The 25663-nt window shown below is 39.2% G+C and overlaps 2 protein-coding genes across 2 annotated transcripts; both read right to left on the reverse strand.

The window, feature by feature from the left end:
* Positions 1-1283: 1283 nt before the first annotated feature.
* Positions 1284-11076, reverse strand: shisa4 (shisa family member 4). Its single transcript, XM_087801584.1, has 5 exons — positions 10862-11076; positions 4333-4510; positions 1928-2064; positions 1662-1853; positions 1284-1346 (listed from the first exon to the last, which is right to left on the reverse strand). Exons 1-5 carry the CDS (start codon positions 10947-10949, stop codon positions 1306-1308), a joined length of 636 nt encoding a protein of 211 aa, XP_087657710.1. The 5' UTR covers positions 10950-11076; the 3' UTR covers positions 1284-1305.
* Positions 11077-12451: 1375 nt separating this feature from the next.
* Positions 12452-25652, reverse strand: ipo9 (importin 9). The gene is made up of 24 exons (XM_087801195.1): positions 25392-25652; positions 22999-23060; positions 22842-22928; positions 22570-22771; positions 21647-21735; positions 21482-21568; positions 21288-21407; positions 21102-21202; positions 20772-20830; positions 20528-20679; positions 20345-20443; positions 19347-19453; positions 19136-19275; positions 18501-18663; positions 17362-17588; positions 17145-17293; positions 16924-17052; positions 14538-14813; positions 14306-14472; positions 14109-14242; positions 13513-13632; positions 13322-13429; positions 13177-13253; positions 12452-13074 (listed from the first exon to the last, which is right to left on the reverse strand). Exons 1-24 carry the CDS (start codon positions 25528-25530, stop codon positions 12964-12966), a joined length of 3105 nt encoding a protein of 1034 aa, XP_087657321.1. The 5' UTR covers positions 25531-25652; the 3' UTR covers positions 12452-12963.
* Positions 25653-25663: the final 11 nt, after the last annotated feature.

Genomic DNA, 25663 nt, shown 5'->3' on the forward strand with positions numbered 1-25663 from the left:
CAAGGAAACTGTTAATTTAAATGTAATTAACATTATCATTCAATCATTTCCATGGCCAATCAAAATCAATCATATCAAAATCAATATGAGGTTTTTCCGGATGTGAAATGATGTTTAAATGATCTACTATTTAGTTAAAAGTCAATCAGCCATTTTCCTTGACCTTTGACATCAGATGCTAAGCAGCAGTGGGATAATATTTCCATACAGCAGATGTAGATATTGGCAGAGCAAATGTACGCCAGCATATGAATTAGGAAAATAAAACGGGTTATTTACACCATATGCTTCCACGTAGAGGAGAAATGTGCACAACATGGTGTCGACGGAAGGTAAAACGAACGACCCTGACCTGAGGACAAAAGAGAACGATGTGACAGTCAATGTGAACAGTAGCTCGCCACAGTTGACGCCGGTTTACTAATGCTCGCCATGAAGGTGAGAAACACGTTCACGCCGAAAGGTAACAAGTCCAAAATATTAAAAAGCAGTACAATTATTCATCATCTGGTTAATCCATTTACAAAAACTGTCAGGTATTAAGTTCACATCCCTGAAATAATAAATGACAGGAAATAAATATTCAACAAGAGTGAGAGGAGCCCGGGGTGTCATTTGAAAAGAGGGGAAGACTGGGTAGCATGCTGATCTTCAGGTTGGACACAAAACAGCGACTATAACTACCCAGTAGTGGATTGAAAGAAGCAGGCGAGGTTTCTCGAGTAGTTTCACAGAGTTCACTCAGCTGTTTATCAAAGATGATGAAGCCAGGCATGCACCCATGCTCTTCACAGTTTCACGTTTCCTCGACAGCTTAATCGGCCGCTGAGCCGACTCACGGTGTCCCTTAGGTGGTTATCAAAGTGAAGGAAAAGCGGAATTTAGTTTTATTTAATTTAAAACCTGAAAATTCAAACAAAAATCTTTGTTTGGATATGAAGAAAAGGGATTTCAAATTTTTGTATCATAAAAAGCATTATATGAACCCAATTTTGAACAGATTGAATCCCCTTTTTAAACGACAAGTCTTGTAAGCAAACCGAGGGTCTTCCCGTCTACACCTCATCCCTTCCACCACTCGTCCTCTTCACACACTGGATGACGCTCGGATGATGCCTTCACAGCCACGGACCAGTCAGACGGGGGCTTAAGGGAACATTAATGACGAACGAGGAACAAAAAAGCTTAAAGTGCATCCTGTTATCTTTCCTGTATAAAGCAATGTGGCGTGCGTCTGAGAGTGTGTGTGCTCCTGTTGAAATAGTCTTTTGTTTTTCCCCGACCCCTTGTGTCCCGACTGGCTCATCAATGACCCGGATACTGAGGTGGAGAGTACGGAGGAGGAGCTGGAAAGCAAGACGCAGAAGTACAGAGATTATTGGAACAGCCATGAGGTTCTTATATTAATGGCAAAACAAAGTTTATTACTGGGATGTTAAAGGCAATTTATCTGCAGGAGAGAGACTTTTGTATCGTTACAATTTGTTTTAGTTAAGTTAATATTATTTACGCAATTTTATGTTCAATTCTGATAGTATAACAATATTAAGAAATGGATAAGTGGAATATTTGTTGAGAACAAAACCAAATCAACAGAGAAGAAAACATTTTTAAAGCCTTGATATCTAAAGAAAATCTCCTGCTGCTGATCCACGACTTACCCTGGCTGTACGCAGGCTCCATGGGTTGTCCAGGATAGGGCCCCGGCTGCATCATGGGGTACTGCGGAGGCATCCCTGGATACTGAGGGGCCATCGGATAACCAGAGTGAGGATACTCCATCGGTCCCAGCGGTTTTCCGTACGCGTCGTACATGGGCTCCACTGGGTAGTTGGACATGGGGATGTGCTGAGCTGTGAGGCACAGGGACACTTTGGTGAGGAGAAACTCTTGATATTCGTCCCCAGGAATGAGCGTGAGCTGGTACCGTCGTAAGGGGTCCGGCCCCGCCGCTGCATCCTCTGGTACAGGTAGCAGCAGGAGCACATGAAGCAGCACACCATGGTCGCGATGATCGCCACGAACAGGAGGACGGACGAGGCGATGCCAGCGAGAGTCGTGGGGCTGAAAAAGAAACAGAAAAATGCATTTAAAATGTTTTTAAAGAAAGACAACCAGACAGATGCATCTATAGAATCCAATTAATAATACTATAGAACAAAAAATAAATATTAGAGGTGTATATTGAAGAATCTGGCAATACTATACGAATCACGATTCAGGGACAACAATATGCTATACTTCAATAATGTAGGAACAAGAATACATTTGTAGTATTGCCCAAGAACTGCTTTCATTTGTTTTGAAACCAAAATATGTCCAAACATTAACTTGTAAAAGCTGCCAGAGTTGACTGTATCCTCTAGCCCTCAGTCATCGCCGGGATCTCAAAGGATTTTATTGTTCTTTTCACTGCATTATGAGGACACAATGACTGCTGCTAACTAGTGTCCAAAATGTAATTGCAACACAACAATGGTATGATAATACGTGATCATTTATTTATTTTTTTAAATGGTATTGTAATTTACACCCACTTAATTGTAATGTAAACCATAAAAGAAATATGATTTGAAAGCCAAAGAAAGAATAGATGTGGAATAGGATATTTAAATCACACAAATAATACATTTCTATTGAATAAAGACACATTCAATCAGATTTTTAAAAAATGCCTCAATTACCGAAGCCATTTTAAAAGACCATCATCTTGAGTTCTCAGTTGAAGTAACAAATCCCTTCCACCGCCTCCTCCTCATCTGATCTCCCACTGGGCTCGATAAGCTGCAGGTTTTTTCTGCAGTGCACTGATCGCTCATGGATGGTTTTCCTTGCACTGCGGTGAAACACTAGCATGCTGCAGCTTCTGCGGGTTTAGCTCTAAACCGGGATCATGGCGAGGAGCGTCGGTAGTTAATCCTCGCAACATTAGCGAGACGACGTGGTTGTAATTATGGACTATTTTGAAGACAACTATCCCGACTTCAAGAACATGGTCAGCAACCCTGTGAATACTTGAAACTAAAACAATATTTCATTGTTTAGGGTAAATAGGGTTTTTGAGTAAACATGTGTTAGCCAGACAGGATTTAAACTCTCTGGCTAACACATGTTTTTTGTTAGCTTTAAATAGCCTTGATCAGATACCTACTGTATCAACTAAGTGGCTACATGACAGATGATCAGAGCAGTCGAGGAAAACTCAACAAAAAAAGTTTTAATTAACTCATATATACTCGTTTTAACGTGTGCGCCAACTTTAATATCAAGGGTAATAATGTTTACTGAAGCTAATTGTATAGAACACGTCTTTCCCTTTAAGTCCAGGGAGTTTAGAAATTTGGCCGAAGGTTTTCAAGGCTTTTTATGAAACAAATACACATTAGAACATAAAAGTCTTCACCAACCGTCTCTCTGATAAACTAATATCAATCTTTATAAGAATTTATTTGAGGCTCCAGCCGTTAAAAGGTTAAGGTTAAGGTGTACGACTCCATCTATATTATGGGTGTAAGAAAATTTCAAAACACTTAAATATATATATTTTTTTAATTGCACGATAACCTACATAAATTAAACAGCATTGTAATCAAAAACTAATTATAATATACATATTTTTTGGCTTTTCAAATCCTTTTTTTTTTTTAAATCACATTTATTCTATGGATACCATTTCATTTAAGTACGTATAATATCAGAGAACTCAATTTTTTAAATGTACAATAAACATGCAAATATTACTGCCGTTTGTTCATTTGGCTTTTTTAAATAAACTCCTGGCCACTAGATGGCAGCAGTCATTAAGTCCTTAGCTTGAGGAACAATGAATCCTGTTAGATTCTGTCAATGACATGTCAAGGAGGAGAGGATTCAGTCGACTTCAGCATCTATTGTAGCCGATTTATGTATATATTTTGGTTTTAAAACCAATGAAAAAAAGTATCGACGTGTATGTGCAAGTATTTCCGTTTGTCAAAAGTCATGTGGTCTGTAGATTCTGCAACACCAGAGTCAAGTACTCGGACAATACTACAAATATATCCTTCCTTATTCATACAGTATAACAATATATCATATTGTTGGCCCTGTAGCTTGAATTTCTGTCCAATGGTTTCATCACTTTATCGTGTCCATTATGTTCAGTGTTATTCAATCTGAAGGTTGTTTATTTATTAGCCTGTTCCTAGTTTTTACGAGCAGGCCATTAATATTTTAAAGCCCACAGCACCAGAGCAAGCGAACGCCACACGGTGTCCGTCTGCGGCCTTGAATTAAAAGTGGAAGGACATTGTTAATTACATTCAAAGCCCTCTGTCGCCCTGCTGTCCTCACCTGAACTGGAAGAGCATGCATCGCTTCTGCTCGCGCTCGGTGATCATCTTGAAGGCGTCCAGGCAGCAGTAGCGCCGCTGGCAGTTGCCGCAGCAGAACGTAATGAGCGGGCAGTCGAAGCCATTGTGCCAGGTTCCATTTTTGTCCACGTACCACAGACAGTCCTCGTTGGCGTTTACTGTAACTCAGAGATGGCGAGTGAGGGTCGGCAGGTCATTCCATTGGTTAGTCAAACGTCAAACATATTGAAAACAACATATCGAAACTTCGTTCAAAGTGAGTCGAACTGAATGGAAACAAGGGCTGCACGAAATATGTGCGATATTCAATATTGGTGTTTTGAAGATATATATAAATGCGATATACTGTATATACGCGCACATGCGAATACTGATGGGGAGGTCTGGGGGTTTGGATAAGGAAAACAACACGTAAATCCCTTTCGTTTTCTCACAAAGATATGACTTTCAGTTTAATATAAAAAATATGACGCTCAGTTTCGCGGGACTTGCATCAGTTTCCCGCGAAACTGAGCGACATCAGAGAGGAGCCGCCGGCGCGTCGCGATATCACCAAATCAATAATAAATCCCACCTCCTTGTACACACACATATAACAGTTTATAAATGACCTGACGCTAACAACTTAGCTCATTAGCATACGGCAAAGACGGAAAGGTTTACACTTGTTTGGAAGTTCAACGATCTTATAAGAAAACAACTGAGACGCGATGAAAAGTACTTTCAATATGTTGCTTTAGCAAAGGGGGTTGAAAGAGATGAGCGGCTGACTAGAGCACTAGTGTTCGAGTAGCTCATAAGTTAGTCTTACTTCCGTGTATATATACTGGGCCGCACCAAGTCAGCGTCACCATAGCAACCGAGGCTAGCAAGCTGCGCGGCACAGCTCACAGGCAGACATAGAAGTAAACGTGACACTGATTGGTCAAAGTGAGCATTTAAGAGATGCTTGATTTATACAATAAAACATTTTAAATTATCGCACATGTTTTTGATATGCATTTCGCACGGGCCAATATCGCGATATAGATATTTTTCCGATATATCGTGCAGCCTTAATGGAAATGGTTATTTCTTTAGACGACGAGTGTCAATCTTAATCACAAGAAAGGCCGACATCTTGAACAGACCCTGAGTTACAAGACAAACAAAGTTAACATTTATTGAATTTGGTGATTAGAAGAAATATAAAACTGACATGAAGCAGAACCAGACTGCCTCTTTCATTCATCATGTACTGCTTTGTTGGAGGGCAAATTGAGCTAAATAAGATTTCCCCAACTTCTTCACTTTTTTTTATTTTTAGGACATTTATTTTAGTGTATTAAAGTACATTCTCTAAATTTTTGTTTAAAAAAAAATTGAATATTTAATGGGAGTTAAAAGTAAAAGAAAGAAAATAACACATTAAAAATTGAAAAGGATACACATCGATATATTAGTGAAGGTATTCATTTGAGTAATGAATACAATTGAAAAATGGATAAATATTGAAAATGGTCTAAAAGAAAAAGAAGTAAATATTGATGACAAAATCTATGTTTTAAATAAAACGGTGGAAATGAAGGCAACAAAATTAACATCAGATCTGTGAAGACAACGCCTGAAAAGGTCCCCCTTTTTTCTGTGACCTACATTATTGTTTAGCATCTGGATAAAAGCATCTTGTTCATTTTAAGGACGGTGAAAATGAAATGACCGAAAGGAACATCTATAGAAAATACTAAAAATGTCCACTTTTCTAGCCACATATTGATTGATGTAAGTAAGTAAGTAATAGTCCATCATTCAATAATTTACAAGTTTTCTATTTTGAAATTTACCAAGAGACTAAATATTGCCAGTGATCCCCTAAAGGATTTTATTGTCGACTGGGTTTCATTCTTGGTACTTCAAAAGTCTCTACCATACAGTGTATACATACATTTTTACGTCATGGCTTTTGTGATTTCATTACGGCTGCACTTATGATGACCAAGATAAGTTAAAAGTATAACAGTATTCACAAAACACCTGGACTTGTAGGATATACTTTAGAGTTTGACAGTTGAACCATTCAATCTGACATTTTACAGGTTGAATCAAAACCATGTACGTCTCCAGAATGCTCGACCACAGTACATCATGCTGAGAGACATCACGTCTCAAACTGTGGTGTGCAGTGCAGGAGAACCTCAGGGGACCGTACTGGCCCCTCTCCTCTTCACCATCTACACTTCACTACAACTCCGAGCCAAGTCTCGTCTAGAAGTATACTGATAACACTGCTGATGATACGTGACTTTGTGGACTGGAGTGAGAGGAACCACTTGCAGCTGAACACCTCAAAGACCAAGCAGGTGGTCTTAGACTTTGGCAGGTCAAGGACAAAGCCACCTCCAGTGTCCAGCAGAGGTGAAGAGGTGGAGATTGTTGTCAACTATAAGTACCTCGGCGTGTGGCTGGACAGTAAACTGGACTGGTCCTGCAACACAGACCATGTATATAAGAAAGTTCAGGGTAGACTGTACTTTCTGAGGAGGCTTCGATCATTTAACATCTGCAGGAAGCTCCTCTGCATGTTCTACCAGTCTGTGGTGGCCAGTGTTCTGTTCTATGCTGTGGTGTTTTGGGGTGGAAATGTGTCCAAAAGGAGTGTCAATAGGTTGGACAGGTCGATCAGAAGAGATGGTTCTGTGGTTGGCATGAAGCTGGACTCACTGGTGACAGTTGCTGAGAGGAGATCACTGGACAAACTACTGTCCATCATGGATGATGACAGTCATCCTCTGAACACTGTCATCATTGAGCAGAGAAGCAGATGGAGCACAAATGCTCCTCCCATGATGCAAAACTAATAGACTCAGGGACTCATTCATTCCTCTGGCTATTGGACTGTTTCATTCTGAGTTTGGGGACAGGAGTGGAGCCAAAGTATCATGATGTTCTGTTCTTTGATCTATGTTCTTCATCTTTAGACTTGGATTGTGTCATCTTGTACTTTCTTTTTATAGAAACTTTGTTCTTGGTCTTATTTTTATATCTATCCTCTGTATTGCTGTGTGCTAATTGGAAAAAACAATTTGCCGAAGGAGACCTCCTGAGGGATCAATAAAGTTCTATCTACCTATCTATCTATCTATCTATCTATCTATCTAGGAGCGGAGTGAAAGTATGATGTATTCTATACTATGTTAATCTTTGTATCCTTCCCTTTGTGTTATTTCCTTTTGATCTATGTTTTTTTTTTTTATCCATGTCCTTTATAATTGTTTTTATGATGTCTGCTGTGAAATGATGACCCAATTTCCCGAAAGAGATCCTCAGAGGGATTAAGTCAATCTAATCTAATAATAATAATAATAATAATAATAATCTCTATTTATATAGCGCCTTTCTAATCTATCTAATTTGTTCTATCTAATTGTCTGTAATAAGAACAGATAATTCTTAAAACTAATATTCTTTTAGATAACACCTAACTGAAAGAAAAGTTGCATAACAAGCTTGGTTGGTTGGTTAAGTAAACACAATTTTGGGATTGAGACCAAATCTTGAACTACTGCCAAGATTATATAAATAACACGTGGAATAAAGGCTTTGGTCTTGAATTTCTTTAACCAATAGTCGGCAACAAGATGAAGAAACTCGCTAAGTTTCTACACATCCTTTACATAATGTTGTTTTTAAAGTTGACCACACAGTGGAAGTTGTATCATTGACACATGCTAGTACACGACTCATCGTCTACATCCCATTTCTAAATAACCATGTCCAGCGTCAGTAAACAGATACTCTAGTCGACTAATACTCTTTTCTCTTTATACTGCACGTTTCAAGACAAACGTTTAAGGAATTATCTTTAAATTCATATTTATTCATTTCATGATGCCCTACATCCTAGTGGACAGAACTTCATAAGTGACTGTAATCCTGTTCTCAATAATCTCCATCACATAGGCAGATGTCCTCTGGTAACCTTCTTAAAAAACGCTTCCCTCACTCGATTACCCTCATTATCAACATCTTCTCTGTCACAAACGTGTTCCAGTTCGTTTAGAAAACCGTGGGAAAAGCTTATATAAAATGAAAAGGCAATGCAGTGACTTGGCATGCGTATAATCTAGAACGCCTTCATTTGTATTCTGTTGAAATGACATGCTTCTCTTTGAGCTAAAATTACACAGTCGTTTAGGAGGAGAAAATGCTACCAACACCATCAAGATCCATTAGTTACTTCACATTACTGACTTCTTTAGTTTCATGTGTACAAGCACTTTATTAAAATGTTTTTTATTAACAAAAACATATTTCATGTACAAAAAGATTTTGTCAAAGTTATTATATTACTATAACATGCAGGAATATTGAATGTTTTATGCAATTACAAGTTAGGATTGTTTATTCCCTCAGGGGCCACATTACAGTATATTAAAAGGGGCCATCAAGTCAAAAGAGAGAAGAAACAAAAGGATCTTTGAGATCATGAGAAAATATATATATATATATATATATATATATATATATATATTACAAGGAAATTAAAAATAAGATTAAATTGTGATTGCATAATATTGTGTGTAATATTTCATTTTAAATGCCTATAATTTAATTATAGTAATATAAAACAACTTTTTTTAAGACCCCCCCCCAAAAAAAAAAATTCAAGAAAGAAAAGAGAGAGTAAAGTACTCAAACAAAGATCTTAAATTACTTAAATGAGTTTACTAATAAACTTGTTAGCCTTAAAACATTAATACATTTTTATATTTTTGACATACTGTAACTCTGGACAGTATTTTGCTAATGTCTGTGTTCGTTTATTTTTTTTAAGTAAAACATTACTTGCTGGTTGTCGTTTAAATAACTCTATTTATTTAACTGTTAAACCAAATCAATGTGTAATATACATGTCTAATATTACTTATGGTTGTCCGTGTTAAAACAAAAGCACTTAAATCTGCAATACAACAAATTGGTAATAAGATGCGTTTCTTTAGGACCATCTGAACTTTAGAGAGAGTTTATTTTTACTTAAGCCGAAAGACAAATGATAACAATTGAAATTGATCTGCAAAGACAAGAGCGAAGCTATGACGGATCTGTCTCTTAATAAGACTGTAGTCATTTTGGTAAACAATTGAATGTTTATTTAAAGTTCAGTTCAGTTTATTTTAAAAGAGGATGTTTTTAACTGATAAAGAAAGTAACTTGACGCTCAACATGTGTTGGGACCTGTCATGATACATGATGTTTAGCGACACATTGGCGTCGAGTCCCTAAATCATTACATTCATTCAATATTTGCACAATGTACTCGAAAAAAGAAACGTGAAAAATAGCTCCAATGAAAACTAAATGAGGTTCAGAAATACAGCCTTCACTCACTCTGAGAACTGTTATCTCAGGGGACAAAACCAGTTGCACTGAGAGCATCAACAATGGTTGTTTACAAATAAACTCATGCATTTAAATTGACCGTTTACATTTGCAAGTATATCTCAGATCACATGGAGAAGTTTGGAAGATGTCAGACAAAGGAGATAGAAGAAAGTTTCAGACTGATATCAGGAAAATGGAGACGTATAAAAACGACCAATGAGATTCAAGGATGTAGTAAATAAAAACATACTGTATATAAAAGTATATACAGGAGTGTAGATAAGACGAAAATATGTCTTATCTTCACTCCTATATACTTGATTTTCTGGAACTCCTGTTGTGTTATCAGTTTTATCTTGCCCTTTAAAGTATATACTTTATTCAATATTGTTTTGATTGTTTAAGCACTTTGTGACCCTGGTCTAGAAAAGCGCTATACAAATAAAAATGACTTACTTACTTACTATATATACTTTTATATACAGTATATTTTCATTTACTACGTCCTTGAATCTCCTTTGCCGTTCGGAATACAGGGAATATGAATTTCTTTAGCAAGAAAAACACACAAAAATCATATTTCTCTGTCATTTGTTGAGGTCACCTATTGACTGTCTTAATACCTTCTTAAAGTAAAGACTTAAAGAAAAGTATTATTAAATTATTTAAAGTCAGAAGAATTGAATTGTTAGTGCTGTAAAAAAAAATTTAAAATGTATACATTAATTCAATTAATAAATACGACACAGTACATCACATTTAAGGGACATATAAAATCAACAATAAATAAATATTAAATTAAAAATATTATTACAAATAAAGTATTTACGTTTATTATCCAGAATTGGAGGGAAAGGGAATGCAATAAATAATCATAACCTGTCGTTAATATATTTAAAAGACACGCCTCTAGGATGTCATTATAAAGACCTGTAATGTTTAATAATATGATATATTAGTTTAACTTGTAACGACATCACTGGTCGCGGCTAAGCTAGCTCACGGTGGCTGAACCTCTACATTCAAACACCGAGCGGGGCCTGATGTCGCAAGTGCACGGAGCCCGGGAGATGCCAGAGCCCGCAGGAGGACACGACACCCCGGGTATGGTCCTCGAGAAGGATCGGCCTGTGAGCGGATGTTCTCACCCGGGGATGAGCTCAGGACCACCGCCAGCAGCAGCAGCGTCGTCGCCGCGATCACAGACATGTTCCCCGCTGGAGACATTATCCTCATCCTTGGGCTTAAAAAAGAAAGAAAAAAAGAAGCGACTTGGAAAAGGTTTGATGGTTTAAAAGAATTCAATTAAATGAAGATTCTAACGCTTTGTTTCCAACATGCTTGCGGTTGTTGCGGCAGAGAAGACTTTATCATCCAAATGACATTTAGTGACGCCTCGAACTGTGCTGCGTTCACGGGCCAGCGAGAGAGTCGGGATTTACGAGTGATCACACGCGTTGCAAACCATTACCAACAAAAGGCGTGAAGATAAAAAAAACTTTTTTTTTTTTTTTTGGGAAAATTCAATATGTTTTTTCAATCTTCTTTAAAACAATTTGAAGAGTACTTGACAAATAATATCAGACGTTGCAGCTGAATTATATACTGAATTGTCGATGACGTTTTCGCCGTGTTACGATGATCTTGAATGCAACGCAAGAACCGCTTCTTCTACGTATGGCTTGAGAGCCAGATCCAGTTCAGCGGGTCATTTAATGCGAGTTCAGATCATAAATATATATATATATGGCTCAAATACAATTTATGTAAAAACTTGAAAATTATGTATTTTTAATGCCGCCACCGTCTAGAGTCTAGGCACTTGACGGAGGAGTCTGTCAAATGGCAGCTACCCAACTCACATGTTTCAAATGTTGAAGTCTATCTCTCCATGATGCAGTTAGTCCCTAATCATGACCAGGTTTTGAAGTTATTGCTTTATAAAGATATCCTCAGTCTGAAATTTCGGCGAACGAGGTTACGAGAGGGGATTCCATTGTGACTTAATATTGGTCTTCACTCCTCCAGCTGTAATCACACCCCACTTTGTTTATCCAATGAGTCCCTTGGAGTTGGATGCTTCGGGGATTGGTGGAACGACGTGACAGACACATACTGATGATACAATAGAGGTCCAAGATCTATTTAAGACATTTAAATCAACACATTAGTGCTTTAAGCATGTTTTTTGAAAATTATTTTTTTAATGACTCATGACTTAAAATTTGGTCTTCAATTTTCATTAGAGAGACAACTGGTTAATTTCGGCTGTAAATCCAGTTATTTATATATAGAATATAAAGTCAGGTAATACAAAAATAAACCATTAAATATGATGTAAAAACATTATGCATTCCTTTCGATTACATTTGGAATTAAATACATTTTGAAATAATGCAATGATAAACGCTTTAAAGTAAAAAGTTGTAATGCTTCCATAAATATTTTAACCAAAACCGTCTCTAAATATCTCACAGTCACATCCCTTGTTGCATGACCATTTCACTCCAAGATACGTTAGTATAGGAATATTTCTTTTTTTGCAGCAGGGATGAGATTTCACTCATCTTGCCCAGAAGGACCCTTAAGGAAAACATGTTTAAACTTTGTGGGGAAGTTTAAAAAACGACATTTTCCAAGAACTGGAAAAGGTTTCTGGTAAATACGGCCCTTTGATTCAGCTCCACTTCAACTGTAAAGTAAAAAGTGAGCGGGAGAAAACTGCCAATCCGATGTAGTACTTGTCTGATAAAGACTTTATTTAGAAATAAATCCCAAATGACAGTGGGTACAAGGAAACAGTCTGTGAAATCATGGTGGCAACAGACTCCAATCACCGACCACACAAACAAGACAGTTTTAAGAGCTTTTCATGTCAAAAAGTGGAATATAAGGCTACCAATGTTTCTCTTTATTACTTTTATTTACCTTCAAGTTTCTTTCATGGTTTGTAGAGAAACGGTTATAACTAGGCTGAACAAGGCAAAAATAGTTTTTATAATTCACTTGCTGTGACCTTTCGTAACACCTCGTCCAGACTCTGGGTTCAGCTAAAACGAACAGAGGATAAGACGACTGCATAAATTCAGCATCCTCCTCGTTTAAACACCTGCAAGGTCCTTCATCCCATCGAGAGTGAAGACAGAGGAACATCCGGGGAGGCGCAGGTATCCCCTCCCGCCTCAGGCAGTCAATTGATACGACGGATGATGCTTAAAAGTACAACAAACAAAGCGACCACAGGGGGGCGCTAGAGGCCGATCGACTGCAAGGTTTGTCTTTCTACTTGATTGAGGTGACCTGAAAACATGCTGTAGCACGGCTGCTGGGCGAACTGGGTGAGGAAGTCGGTCAGGTACGCCTGCACAACACACAGAAACCCTGTTAGAATACGACCAAAAAGTGATGACTCATCAACCTGGAACAGTTTTATCACATTTGAACTTCCCGGTAGATCTTATACCTGCAAATCAATCTGATTTATTGGGTCCTTTAATGCGTCGGGATCGTCTTCATCGTCATCCTCGTAATAATCGTCATCTGGAAGAAAATCGATCGTTCAGGGGAATGATCTTTGTGATGATCTCACGTTGAATGATATCTCGTACCGTATTTGTTGGAGGCGATAAGATCGGACAGAAGTTGACCGGCGAGTCCTTCGTCTTCATCATCGTCCTCCTCACCTTCATCCTGCTCTTCCCACATACCAGTGGAGTCTGAGAAAGATGAGATGCGCGTCAATAAACTAACAGAAACGTATCACATGTTTATAAAATGGAGGTGAAGAACCAACGGTTACCTTGACTCCAGTCGGCTGCGTTCGACCGGCTGGCATTTGCCTCGACGACCGTCGACAGCTCGTTGATGATCAGCTTGAATATTTTCACTAGCAGTGGAATGTTGGTCCATCTCTCTGGGTCTGTAAAAGGTAGAGGCGTTTATTAGCAAGAATCCGGCGATACGACACGGATCAGGATACACAGGCAATGATACGACATATTTGTAGTATCGTCAAGCACTTGACTCGGGTGTTGCAGTATTTATAGACCACATGACTCTTGATGAAGTCGTAACTGCTTTCATTAAGAAAATAAATAAATAAAAATATATCCAAACATTAGCTTTAAAAGCTGCTGGAGTCGACTGTATCCTCTCGTCCTCAGTCATAGCCAGGACTTTATTGTTCCTTAAGCTGCGGAGGACGTAACGTTTTCTGCCATCTAAGGGCCGGAAGTTTAATTGCAACACATAAATGAACCAACAGTAAATATTTACATATTAATTGTAAAATAATTTTTTTGAGTCAATACAGTATCATGAAAAAAAAACGAAAACATTTAGGTTTATCGATTTACAACCTTCAAAAGAATCAAATATGTTGGAAGGTTGTCTCACTTTTCGCAGACTTGGATCGGGTTCTGATTCCCTCGTCAGGATTGAAGATCTCGTCCCCCTTCACCACGATGTCTTGGAGTCGTTTGTCGTCGGTGTTGAGACTGTGCTGGAGCAGCTTGCACAGCGCCACCGTGCTGCGAGGAGAAGAAGTCGTCGGTTGAGCGCTGAGATTTGTGGTTCTGGACGAGAGCACTCACCTGACTTTCCCCTCGTACTGTCCGTAGAAAAGGTGCTGGCGGCTCATCCACTCGGTCATGACGAACTCCAGAGCGGGCTTCCCCGTGGGACCGGGCAAGCTGCACAGGAACTCCAGCAGAGGGTCCAGCTGAGAGTGGACCAGGTGGGCGAACACCATGATGAGAGACTTGGGGGTAAAAAAAGGGAAACATTAATCATCAGTTGCTCCTAGGGTGTCTCATGATGTCGCACCTGCATCACACTCAGAGTCTCCGCCTGCTGCATCTTGCTCAGAATGGCTCGCAGGATTTGATCCAGCTGTTCGCCCAGTTCCGTACCTGCCCGAGAGATCAGTGTGGACACCAGTCTACCCACGAAGGCGGCCGTAAACTCTGACGTTCTGGGGTCCAGCAGCTGGTTGACCACCTGCATGACGTACCAGACACCAGTGTTGCCCTGCTCGTCGCGCCACTGGGCGATCTGCTCCAGAGCCATGGACACGTACGCTCGCAGACACTCGCCCCCGTTCTGAGCCAAAGACATGAAACATATTCTCAGTCAAAACTATTAGAAACACTTATGACAAGAAAACACTTTTACAAAATATCGATACAGTTAAATATTTTAATATATCTTTTTTACAATACCGTTGTATCACATCATAGCACTGTATCCGTATTGTTTGGCTTTTAAAGAAATATTTTTTCAGTAATTTTTCATATATTGATAATAAATATACATTTTATTTAACAATTAATATGCAGATATTAAAGGTTTATTTTTGTGTTGTGCGATCAAACTTCTGGCCGCTAGATGGCAGCAGTAATTACACCGTCTGTAGCAAAAGGAAAAACAAATTCCTGGGGGGGTTCTCTGCAATGACTGAGGACGAGAGGATACAGTTGGATCCAGAAGCTTTTGAAGCTAACGTTTGTATATTATGATTTAAAAATTAAATAAAGGCATTAGGTCTGTAAATTCTGCAACACCAGAGTCAAGTACTCGACAATACTACAAATATATCCTTGTTACAATGGCATCGTAAAATATGGTAATTGAAGATATATCCTCAGATTGATCCACATATATGTACTCATTGAAGGGTTCAATTATATATCCTCATTTTATGTACTCTTTTGTTAACATTGATAATGTTATCTTTTATTCAGAGTAAAAACATATTCTTGTATTTTATCTTTTAACAACTTGTTATTCCCAAAGAGCAGGGTTCAAAAGTTGAAGGCTCTAAGCATCTATGGCTCAACTTTGTGTGAACCTTGGTTTGTGTTTCTGATACCATTGACTGGTGGTTGACTCTGTGTTACAATAGTTCCAAACTGTGAAAGATATATGTGACACAGTCATGTGGACGCCTTGAATTTATGGCCTACAGACCTGGCTCGAGATAACGTGTGTGAAGGAATACTGGGAGAAGGGAGGGTTTCGAGGTCTTTAAAAGAAGGAACATGCTAAGAGGATTGGAGCCACTCTCTGAAAGGATCTGGTGGGTGAACGAGGATTTCGGACAGAATAATTTGCATTCTTTGTTAACTGTTGTATTTGAGGTCTTGTATGGCCTACTTTTGTAATCATTTTTTACTTTTAATAAATTGACTGTTTTAATTCTAAATGTTACTCTTCCTTGGATCAAACAAATGCGCAGAACTCATTAGACAGGAAGGAGTTTCTGAGTCCACTAATAAGTTTTATTTACAAATATAAAAAAACACAATATTACCATAAGTCTAACATTCAATAGGTATTGTATATGCATGCATGTATGTATGTATGTATGTATATATATATATATATACACACATTGAAAGCAGTACCAGACATTGAAAGCAGTACCAGACATTTTTGTGTTCAAAGAAATGGATATATATGTAACTCGCTGTCATTTGGGATCCATTTCTTTGATTCCAGCATGATTTTGAAAAATCACAAAATTGTCTGGTACTGCTTTCAGCCACTAAATGTGCACTAGAAAGCTAATTCTCCACGTCGGTTGACCAAAGCACAAATGTGTCTTTCCAAAGTTGCATCATGTTTAGGTAGAAGTGCGACGTGCATCCGAGTCCCTGATGCAACCACATCAACGTTTTAGTTCCGCTGTTGTGATTGTGTGTCAACCTGTGCATCATTACTTTTAACATACCAGATCTTTTGAGAATGACAATTAAGGCTTTGTTTTTTAATTCCAGAATTTAATGCGTTTTAAGAATTTTTAAGGATTAGCGGAAACCTGATGACATCAAGAGGACTGTTTTTAGAGTCACTCTTGTAACAGTTAAGGTGTTTATTAACTGGTGTTTGGTAGCATCTCTACCTCTCTGTTGAACAGTGAATAAATTATTAAGGCTCAGATTAAGGAGGACAAAAGAGTTGCTCGAGGAGGCATTCTTAGGTGGTTATACATAATAAAAAACGTTTTGGTTTACAGCTCCGGATGAAGGCAGTAGAACAGGAAAATATCATCTTCTATAAAACTTTTATGGGACATAAACAAAAAATCTTTCTGAAATAAAGACCCAATAACAATTAAGAAGCTCCTGAAATAATAATAATATTGGATTCTTAATCTAAAGTGGACGGGAAAGAGGGCATGGTTTCTACAGAACATCACCGATGGACTGACCTGCATGATAGTGTTGTCGTCAGTACGTAGCGTGCACTGAGCCACCACAGGAAACGCCTGACACACCAGCAGCTCTGACAGAGGGGACTTGGTGTTTCGCACGACTGTCGTCAAGATATCGATGGACGTCTGCAGCAGAGAACACGAGTCAACGTTCATACTGTGGTGGAGATCGATGGGCTGGAAATGTTTCAGATCTTAAAACATTTTTTTTTACTTACAGCACAAAGTCCAGAGGGAATCTTGTCAGTGGGCGCCTGCATGATGCTGACCAGTGTTGGAATGAGGCGCATCTGCATCGGACCCTGACATCCCTCTATCTGAGCCAGCTCTTTAAAGATGTCCTGGGCCAGCGACGCCACCACCGGGTCTGTGGTGAAGAGCAGCCGTCAACTCAAAAGGTCAGGATCAAAGCGTGAAGGGAGGCCGTTGCTGTACCGTTGTTGTACTTCAGGAAGATGGCGATGGTGAGCGGGCAGATCTTGTTCTCGGCGCTGGTGGTGAAGGCCGTGTCAACGGTGCAAACGATGCACAGCGTTTCCATGACGAGAGTCAGAACCTCTGAGCTGAACTGAGCTGCCAGCTGGACCAGTCCGTCCAGGATACTGGGCAAGAAGGGCTGCAGGACATGCGTGCTGTCTGACAACTTCAGCTGGTCACAGTACCTTTAAAAACAGCAGGAATGTAATTTAGCATTTTAATACTGGAATGATAGACTTGTGGGCTTGATTTACTTTTTTTACATGGATGTGGAATTCTAATGATTAATGCTATAAGTGAGTTTCATTTACCTGGCAGTTATTACACTTTTTGAATGTGTATTAATTTGTACTTTACAACATGGTTAAAACTCCACGATGATGAATTTAGATTTTTAAATAAGTTAATACTGACTTATGCATTGTTTTGAGAGAGATTTTGTGCTCAAAAATGTGAAAAAACAACTAGCATTCTAGCTAAAATAAAACACATTTTAACTCATTTAAACATTATTTCTTTCTCAATGATCATACAACTATTACACAACATTGAACAACCTGCTGCAACTCTTGGCACATGCAGGTGAGTATGTTATTTCACACACACTGTATTGAAATATAAACTATAAAAAAGAAATGGGTAAAAATTCAATGTGATTTGAAAGAGAGAGAGAAAAAAAAGATACACCGCTGTTGAATATCTCAAGAGACACAATAAATAATTATTGTGATGATTAGGTGTATATTTTCTTACATCCTACTGGTATTGACAGTTGTAGCAAAACACACCCCTAGTTCCTCAAAACAGTTTGAATAAAGAGAGATCGGTCGAATCTAGTCAACTAGGGATTAAAGAAGAAAAAGGAACAAGTAGTAATGAATGGACATAAGAAGAAGGGGTGGGTTATGAGGGGTTTTTCTGGAGATGTTGTTTTCTCTTCCCTTTTATTAATTATTAATTATTATTAGTATTATTATTATTGTTTTTCCATTTCCATTTCACTTATCTAAACAATTATTCGTCATCAAATCTGCATTTGACTGAACATCTGAAAACTTTTGTGTTCAATATTGCAGTGTGATTTTTTTTAAACTCACCCCCATATGGCTCTGACTGCGGAGATGCGAACCGAGGGCGGCTGACTTTCATGGAGGCCGCTCACTGTGGCCTGGAGAAACTGCTGGATGAGCTCTGGAGACATCGCTGCAGTGAAACGACTGGCAGCCCAGAGAGCTCGGCCCAGGAGGAACGGAGAGGCGGCTGGTGGTGATGAACACAAAACATATTTTTAAAACAAATCTTCACTCCAAGTCAGAAGTGCTTAGATATTTTTTGTTGGAGACATTTAGATATGTTGGGAAATCAAGCACTCGAGCTTAACCTGCTACTGTGGTGGAGAAATCAAGCCCCTCCATACGTCGAACAGAAAGCTGTACTAAATTCTTAAGAAACTACAAATAGGTAAAGTGGGGAAAATTAAAGGAGAGCATTTCTTCCAAAGATAAGATAAACAATGACATATGTGCTTAGATTGTGAAGTTCACAGCTTCCTACATCGCCGGTGAAAACTTGTGAGGTTCCGAAATCCCCTTGCATTAAAATAAAGTAGTGACAATTTATTTTTCACAACAGACGAAAAAGCCTGAAAAAAGAAAACCTTGCCTTCATTGATCATTGAGGACAGTGTAGCTCACATTAGGCTTGAGTCCACAACAGAGCCGACTCGACTCACCTGCCAGGTTTAAATCAGCGAGGATGACTCCGGCCAGAAACCCGTGCATGTCGAACTGTATTCGACCGTTTTTCACATTCTCTGTGATGATAGCTTTGACCGAGCCCAGGGCCAACATGCAGGCTTCGTGGACCTTCCACCTGGAACGGAAGAAGTGTTTGCCGAAGAAGAAAGAAACTGTTGTAGACGAAGAACAAGAGACGAGCCTCACCAGTGCTCGTTGCCGCCGTTTTTAGCCTGTTCTGCCTCCTGCAGGTGACGAGTCGCTGCTGCAGCCAGAGCTGCTGCACTCTCGTTCTGAAACTCTGCTGCAACCGCCTGAAGAGATAAGTCACTTGAGACTCCTACTCTGAATTTCAATATAAATAGTAAAAACACTGAACACATGACCTTTAGAAAAGTCTTGACAATGGTTTATATAAAGTATTGTTCTTCAAAGTGATTTAACTGTAATGTAATATAATGTTATTATTCTGTCTTTGTTGTTTTGGAAGGGAAATGCGATTTAATAAAATGCATTTCTGTGATAATAAATCAATAAACATATTGTTTAACGAGAACTAGGGGTTTCAAATTCTGATAAACTTGAATACTTATTCGATATCATAAAATAAATATAGCAATATTTAACAATCTAGTGGATCAAATAAAATTATTCCAGTTAGTCATTTACAATTAACAAGAAAATGGTCACAGTATTTGTTGATTTTAGTCTTGCAATTCAACTTGGTCGCTAGATGGCAGCAGTCATTACATCCTCCACAGCTGAAAGAGTAATTAAATCCCCCCAAAAACTGTGAGTGACTGAGGATGAGAGGATACAGTGGACTACATCAGCTTTAAAAGCTGATGTTTGGACATATTTTGATTTCAAATCAAATGAGAGCAGTTACGACTTCGTCAAGACTCATGTGGTCTTGTAAATACTGCAACACTAGAGTCAAGTACTTGACAATACTAGAAATATATCCTTGTTCCTTAAGTATTGCAATATATTTTATTGTTGTCCCTGCATCATGACACGAATCGTATCTTCAGATTCTTGCCAATACACTTCCTTAATAAGAACGATCCTTAAAAGCTAGTTTTAGTTCTTAATTATTTTAATACTTGGCTCCAATTTTGGAGAATTCATGCTTTATGAATGAAGAGTAAATACATTCAGAATTTCAAATGCAAATACTTTGTGTTGGACACATGTCCTCTCACCAGCAACAGGTCCTGCGCAGAGATCCTGACCGAGTATGAGAAAGTGTCGTCATCTTCATCTTCTACAAACTGCTGAGGATTCGCCGTCCACACTTTAATCTTAGACAAAATGAAAAACAAAATGAAAGGATATCGAGTGAAGCTGAATTCCTGCAGCTGATGCATTGAAGGTTCATGGCTCACCTGGTCCTCTGTGATCTGCATGTAGAGGATGACGTAGTAGATGAGCTCCGGCAGAGCTTTCTTCACGGTGCTCTTGAACTTGTTGTTCTCCAGCAGCGTGTGGACGAACTCGAAGATGCTGAAGACCAGATTCTCAAAACCTAAAACCTCACCTTTGAAAGAAAGCAAAAGTTAGAAAAAAAACAAACATTACAAAAATCTATAAAATGCAAATTATTGAGGCCACATTTGGAAGAGAACTCACCATCAGAATCCACCGGGTCGTCCACTTCCTCCGTGTAGTTCACTTCTGTTCTTACATAAGTAAACTGCAGTCAAGGAAAACTGACTAATAACTTTTCTACATAAACCAGTTGAACAATCATGTTTTCAGTAAATGCAAGACTCTACTATTGATCAGTTAAAAGGTAATGCTACATAAATACTTCAATTTAAATAAACATTAGGTTCAGAAGGTTAAACAGTTTTTTTGGTTATTAGAAGACATGATTAATATTTTTTTTAATCAAACAAATAATTTGATTTTATAGGCTTGAAATGTAGTAAATGCTACCAAAAATTAACCCAAGGATATAAAGCTGCACTTTCTGTTAGTGTGTTCCAAACAATGGGTAAAATCTGCTGCATCGATGACACCATGGGTTTGGGGAAGTTCTTCACAAGTGCCGTCACCGCCTGGTGATCAGGAGAGAGGATTTTAAACAACAAATCTTTTTTTTGTTTTCGTTTGTCATCAGAAACTGCAGATGAACCCCCTCACCTTGAGCACCTCCATCTTCAGGCCGCTGTCAGACGAGGGCCCGTCTGGCATCTGCAGAGCGTGGACGAACGCTTCCGTGAACTGCTGCACCACCGGGAAGATCAGAGCTTTGGCCGCACCCTACGAACACGCAACGCTGTGAGTGAGCCGGCGCCCTAAACCACTCGCGAAACGAATGCGAACAGCAGATCAACCTTCTCCATCTCCTCGATGGCACAGATGAGGTTGGCACACGTGGTGAAGATCTCCACTGCTCGGGAGCGAGTGCGGATGCTGTAAACCTGCAACATCCATTTAATGGGTCACGGAACAACGACGATAAGTTTCATGAAGACATTCCATGTGTGAAGAAAGTCTACCTCAGCCATGGTGAAGATCTTGTACATCTCTGGGAGGATGACAGGAGCGACGAGGGGCATCTGTGTGTCCGTGACCTCCCTGGTGAACTCTGCAAACACACGCCATTGATTTAGAATCGGAAGAAGGTTCACAATAGTCAGCATCTGTTTGTGTTGTAAAAGGTATCTGTACTAAAATGTTATATCAGGATACGATGTTTATTTTCATAATGATCAATATCATCTAAAATTGTTTATTTTTTATAAAAATTATTTGGGGAGGCTTTTCTGTAGGCATGTGTATGGTATATAGTGTTGAACATTTTATACTGAAAAGGTTAGTATTGTGACAATCGTAGCGTCTGCACATCATTCATTTGACAAAGAATAGTAACAAGGGAAATGATACTGTAGACAGAAGGATATATTTGCATTATTGTCTGAGACCTTAACTCTGCCGTTTACAGAAAACATGACCCTCGAGGTAGTTGTAACTACTTTTTATTAGTTTTGAAATATGTCCAAACATCAGCTTTAAAAGCTGCTGGAGTCAACTGTATCCTCTCGTCCTTAGTTATCGCCTTGATCACAAGGGATTTTATTGATACTTTAGCTGCAGAGGAAGTTATGACTGCTGCCATCTAGTGGCCATGGTTTAATTTCAAAACAAAAGTAAACAAACGCCAGGAATAATGTCAATTGTAAATAATAAAAAATATTTATTTTGTATTCACACTTAATTTAGATATATACTGTATATATAAAACAGAAAAAACAATTAAATACGATTTGAAAGCAAAAAGAAAACTAAATAATATTTTGATACAGTGATGTTGAATACAATACTGTTTAATGATAAAGTCGCTATTTTCAGGTGCATCAATTTTTTTCTTACACCCTATAAATGAGACATTTTTCCCTTGAGGACACGTTCTCCTGCTCACCTGTGAGCACTCTCATGGCTCCGTGCACGGCGTTGACGTTCCCGCTCACCAGCATCTCCATCAGCAGCGTGAAGAGCTGAGGCCAGGCTTCAGGCCAGTCCCAGTGGGCGATGGCGGACACGGCGTACGCTACGCTGGAGCGAACTTTGCTGATGGACTCTCGCAGGCCGCCCGGCAACAGCAGCCTGATGGCAGCTTTAGCCTGGAGTGGATTAAAAAAATTAAAAATATAAACACCTTCTAAGAGGGTCACAGCACGGATCAGAGGTTACCTGGTCGGTCGTCTCTGGAGGCCGAAACTTCTCCGATTGAGAGCACCAGTGAGTTTCAACATACTGCTTCAGAATGACTGACGCCAACTGCATAAAAAAAAGAGAAAAAAAGTTAATACATTCTAAAATTGAACTCAATCCAATGTCACACACTCACCTGACGAATAGCCAGCGCCCCCTGTGGGTCAACTGTAAGTTCTGCCAGGTGGACACCAAACTCTGAGGAGGAATTCATATAAATAAACAACAATAACAATTCTATAATGAAGAACTTTTTTTTTTCTCAACCATGGAGGTTATGTGAACGTGTATCGATGAACTGTACAATAGTTTAAAAAAGAAAATCACTAAATGTTGATAAATGCATGGTAAACAGATAATAATAATAATACATTTTATTCTTTTTTGGTGGGGTCTTAAATCACCATCTGGATCCACAATTTATTTAAAGATGTATTCACTCTACAGTGTTTAAGAAGCCACATTGCAAGCTCCATTTCTAATACTTCTATGAATAAACTATATTTTTGGAAAATGTTTCAATTATATGGACGTAAAAGTCAATGCTTTAATGAGCTGCTTGGCAGATATCTGCGATTTCCGAGTGATTTTCTAATATCAAGCAATTATTGTGATTTTTAATTAATACTGCAAAGTAAAAAGTGATAAAGTATTTATTTTGTCATTGTTACATCTTATTCTGTAATCATAATCAATTGTATTGTTAATAATAACTCCACAGATGAGAGTGCTGGAGAGAAACACAGCTCAGGACCAGCTTTATCTCTAAAGCAGGTCTCCTGTCAGGTCGTTATACATCCGGCCCTCGAGGACAATATAACTGCTGACACTCCTGCAGAGCCACGGCCCCACAGAGGGGCCCAGCAGAGAGGTCCGGTGCTGCAGACTCGTCTCCTCAAAACATCTGACCAAGCAGTACAAGTCATGTACACAAAAGTAGAGTAGTAACCGCAAAAGTCTGAATTTACACAATGTATCCATTCGACTGACACGATTCTCCAGTCGATATTGTAGGCGATGGATTTTATTCAAACTGTATTTAACATCAAGTACTTTGTGATCTGCGTCTTTACAATTTAAATGACTTATAATATTTGTTATTTTATGTATAGAGGACACAAAATACTTTCTTATTCGTGCAGGCTTTTCCTTCATTTTCTGGAACTCCTCTGTTGTTCTGGGTTATTTTGACCTTTTAAGTTTATATTTTACTGAGAATTGTTTTGATTGTTTGAAGCGCTTTGTGACCCTGGTCTAAAAAAGCTCTCTATAAATATAAATGACTTACTTACAAAGCAAACCATCCATCCAAGATATAATGGTATAACGAATTTATTGAACATCCTTTATAACATTATTTTACTACGTATTCATCAACCGGTTTGATACATTAACTACCTTTGTAGACGCTCGGTTTTGTTCTTGTTCGGAATTTGTGATTCATTTTTACAAACTCGTCCTACTGTGTAGTTTAACAGTCAGTATTTGTTTTAATACGAATTACATCCATTGGTAATTATGAACAAAATAACTTCGACTCTAGCTTTTGTCCTTAATTAAAATTAAACTAATGATTTAGCGACTTTAGGATTCTTGTGTCCAGACTCAACGACAGGTTCACGAAGAGGATCGGTGCGACAAATCCAGATCATTGTTGATATCGACTATTGTTAGTGTTTCATTGATATCATCCATCGGTCATGTAAGTAAGTAAGTAAGTAATTTTTATTTGTATAGCGCTTTTCCAGACCAGGGTCACAAAGCGCTTTAACAATCAAAACAATATTCAATAAAGTATATACTTTAAAGATCAAGATAAAAACTGATAACATAACAAGAGTTCCAGAAAATCAAGGAAAAGCCTGAACAAATAAAAACTGTGGCCTGAACTAAGAAATACACAAGTTGTTTAGTGACTACGTAGAAGAATATTCATTAAACGACTCATGTATTTGGGTTTAAACCTTCTAGGAGGTGATCAGAACAAGGGTTCTTCTCCAGGACATGTTAGTGATGACCTGGCATTCCTTCTCTGGTGCTGATGCTGCAACGTGGTTGGCGGGATCTGGAATCTCCTCGGGGGGAGACTTTCGCGGGAGATTATAATCATTAAAAACTTTGTTGCCATAGCTACCAACCATGGATCGGATTGGAGTATCAGCACGTGGAAGGGAGGATGTGTCGTTTGTGGTACTTGTGTGGAGTGTCCGCCCCGCTGAGGCCGGACTCCGTGCTTCTCTCTGTGGGTAAACAAGCTAACCCTACAAGTCAGGTGGGGGGGATCACCAGGTGATCCACGATGACGCACCTGGTCGAGGGCTCGTGTCTGGTGACGTTTAAACGGTTTCACGTCCCTCCACTAACTTTCCCAAACACATCCTGCTCGAAGCAGCGATGCTAGCATGTTAGCTCGAGCTAAGGCTGGAGCTAAAGCACTGACAGCTGCTCGCAGGTCCAGGGGTCGCTACACACGGACTCGACGTCCACCCCCCGGGGGTCGCCTCGAACCCACCACACCACACCACTCACCCTCCGTCACTTCCAAAACTTTAACCTGCTCCTCCGCGGCGGCACGTACTTCTTGGACCGGGGACAGAATGGCTGTCAGGGTCTCGATCAGAGCCTCCTTCAGGCCCTGCTGGACCCGGGCCACGCCGCTCGCGCTCATCCCTGCTGCGAGTACACCTGCGCCGGGGGCTAGTAGGGATCCGGTCCACCGGCAGGCAAGTCCACCCGGGAGAGAGAGAGGCGAGTCGCGGCCACGGATGCGCGCCAAAGCATGGAGATTGTGGAGACGCGGA

Source organism: Callionymus lyra, chromosome 10, assembly GCF_982586985.1.
Source record: "Callionymus lyra chromosome 10, fCalLyr1.hap1.1, whole genome shotgun sequence".
Taxonomy (NCBI): domain Eukaryota; kingdom Metazoa; phylum Chordata; class Actinopteri; order Syngnathiformes; family Callionymidae; genus Callionymus; species Callionymus lyra.

Coding starts and splice junctions, on each gene's coding strand:
- shisa4 (XM_087801584.1), bottom strand. CDS start 10,949: ATGAGGATAATGTCTCCAGCGGGGAACATGTCTGTGATCGCGGCGACG. Junction 4,511..10,861: donor GGTCCTGAGCTCATCCCCGG/GTGAGAACATCC, acceptor TCTGAGTTACAG/TAAACGCCAACGAGGACTGT. Junction 1,854..1,927: donor GGGCCGGACCCCTTACGACG/GTACCAGCTCAC, acceptor TGTGCCTCACAG/CTCAGCACATCCCCATGTCC.
- ipo9 (XM_087801195.1), bottom strand. CDS start 25,530: ATGAGCGCGAGCGGCGTGGCCCGGGTCCAGCAGGGCCTGAAGGAGGCT. Junction 23,061..25,391: donor AGTTTTGGAAGTGACGGAGG/GTGAGTGGTGTG, acceptor ATTCCTCCTCAG/AGTTTGGTGTCCACCTGGCA. Junction 20,831..21,101: donor CTAACAGAAAGTGCAGCTTT/ATATCCTTGGGT, acceptor ACTGCAGTTTAC/TTATGTAAGAACAGAAGTGA.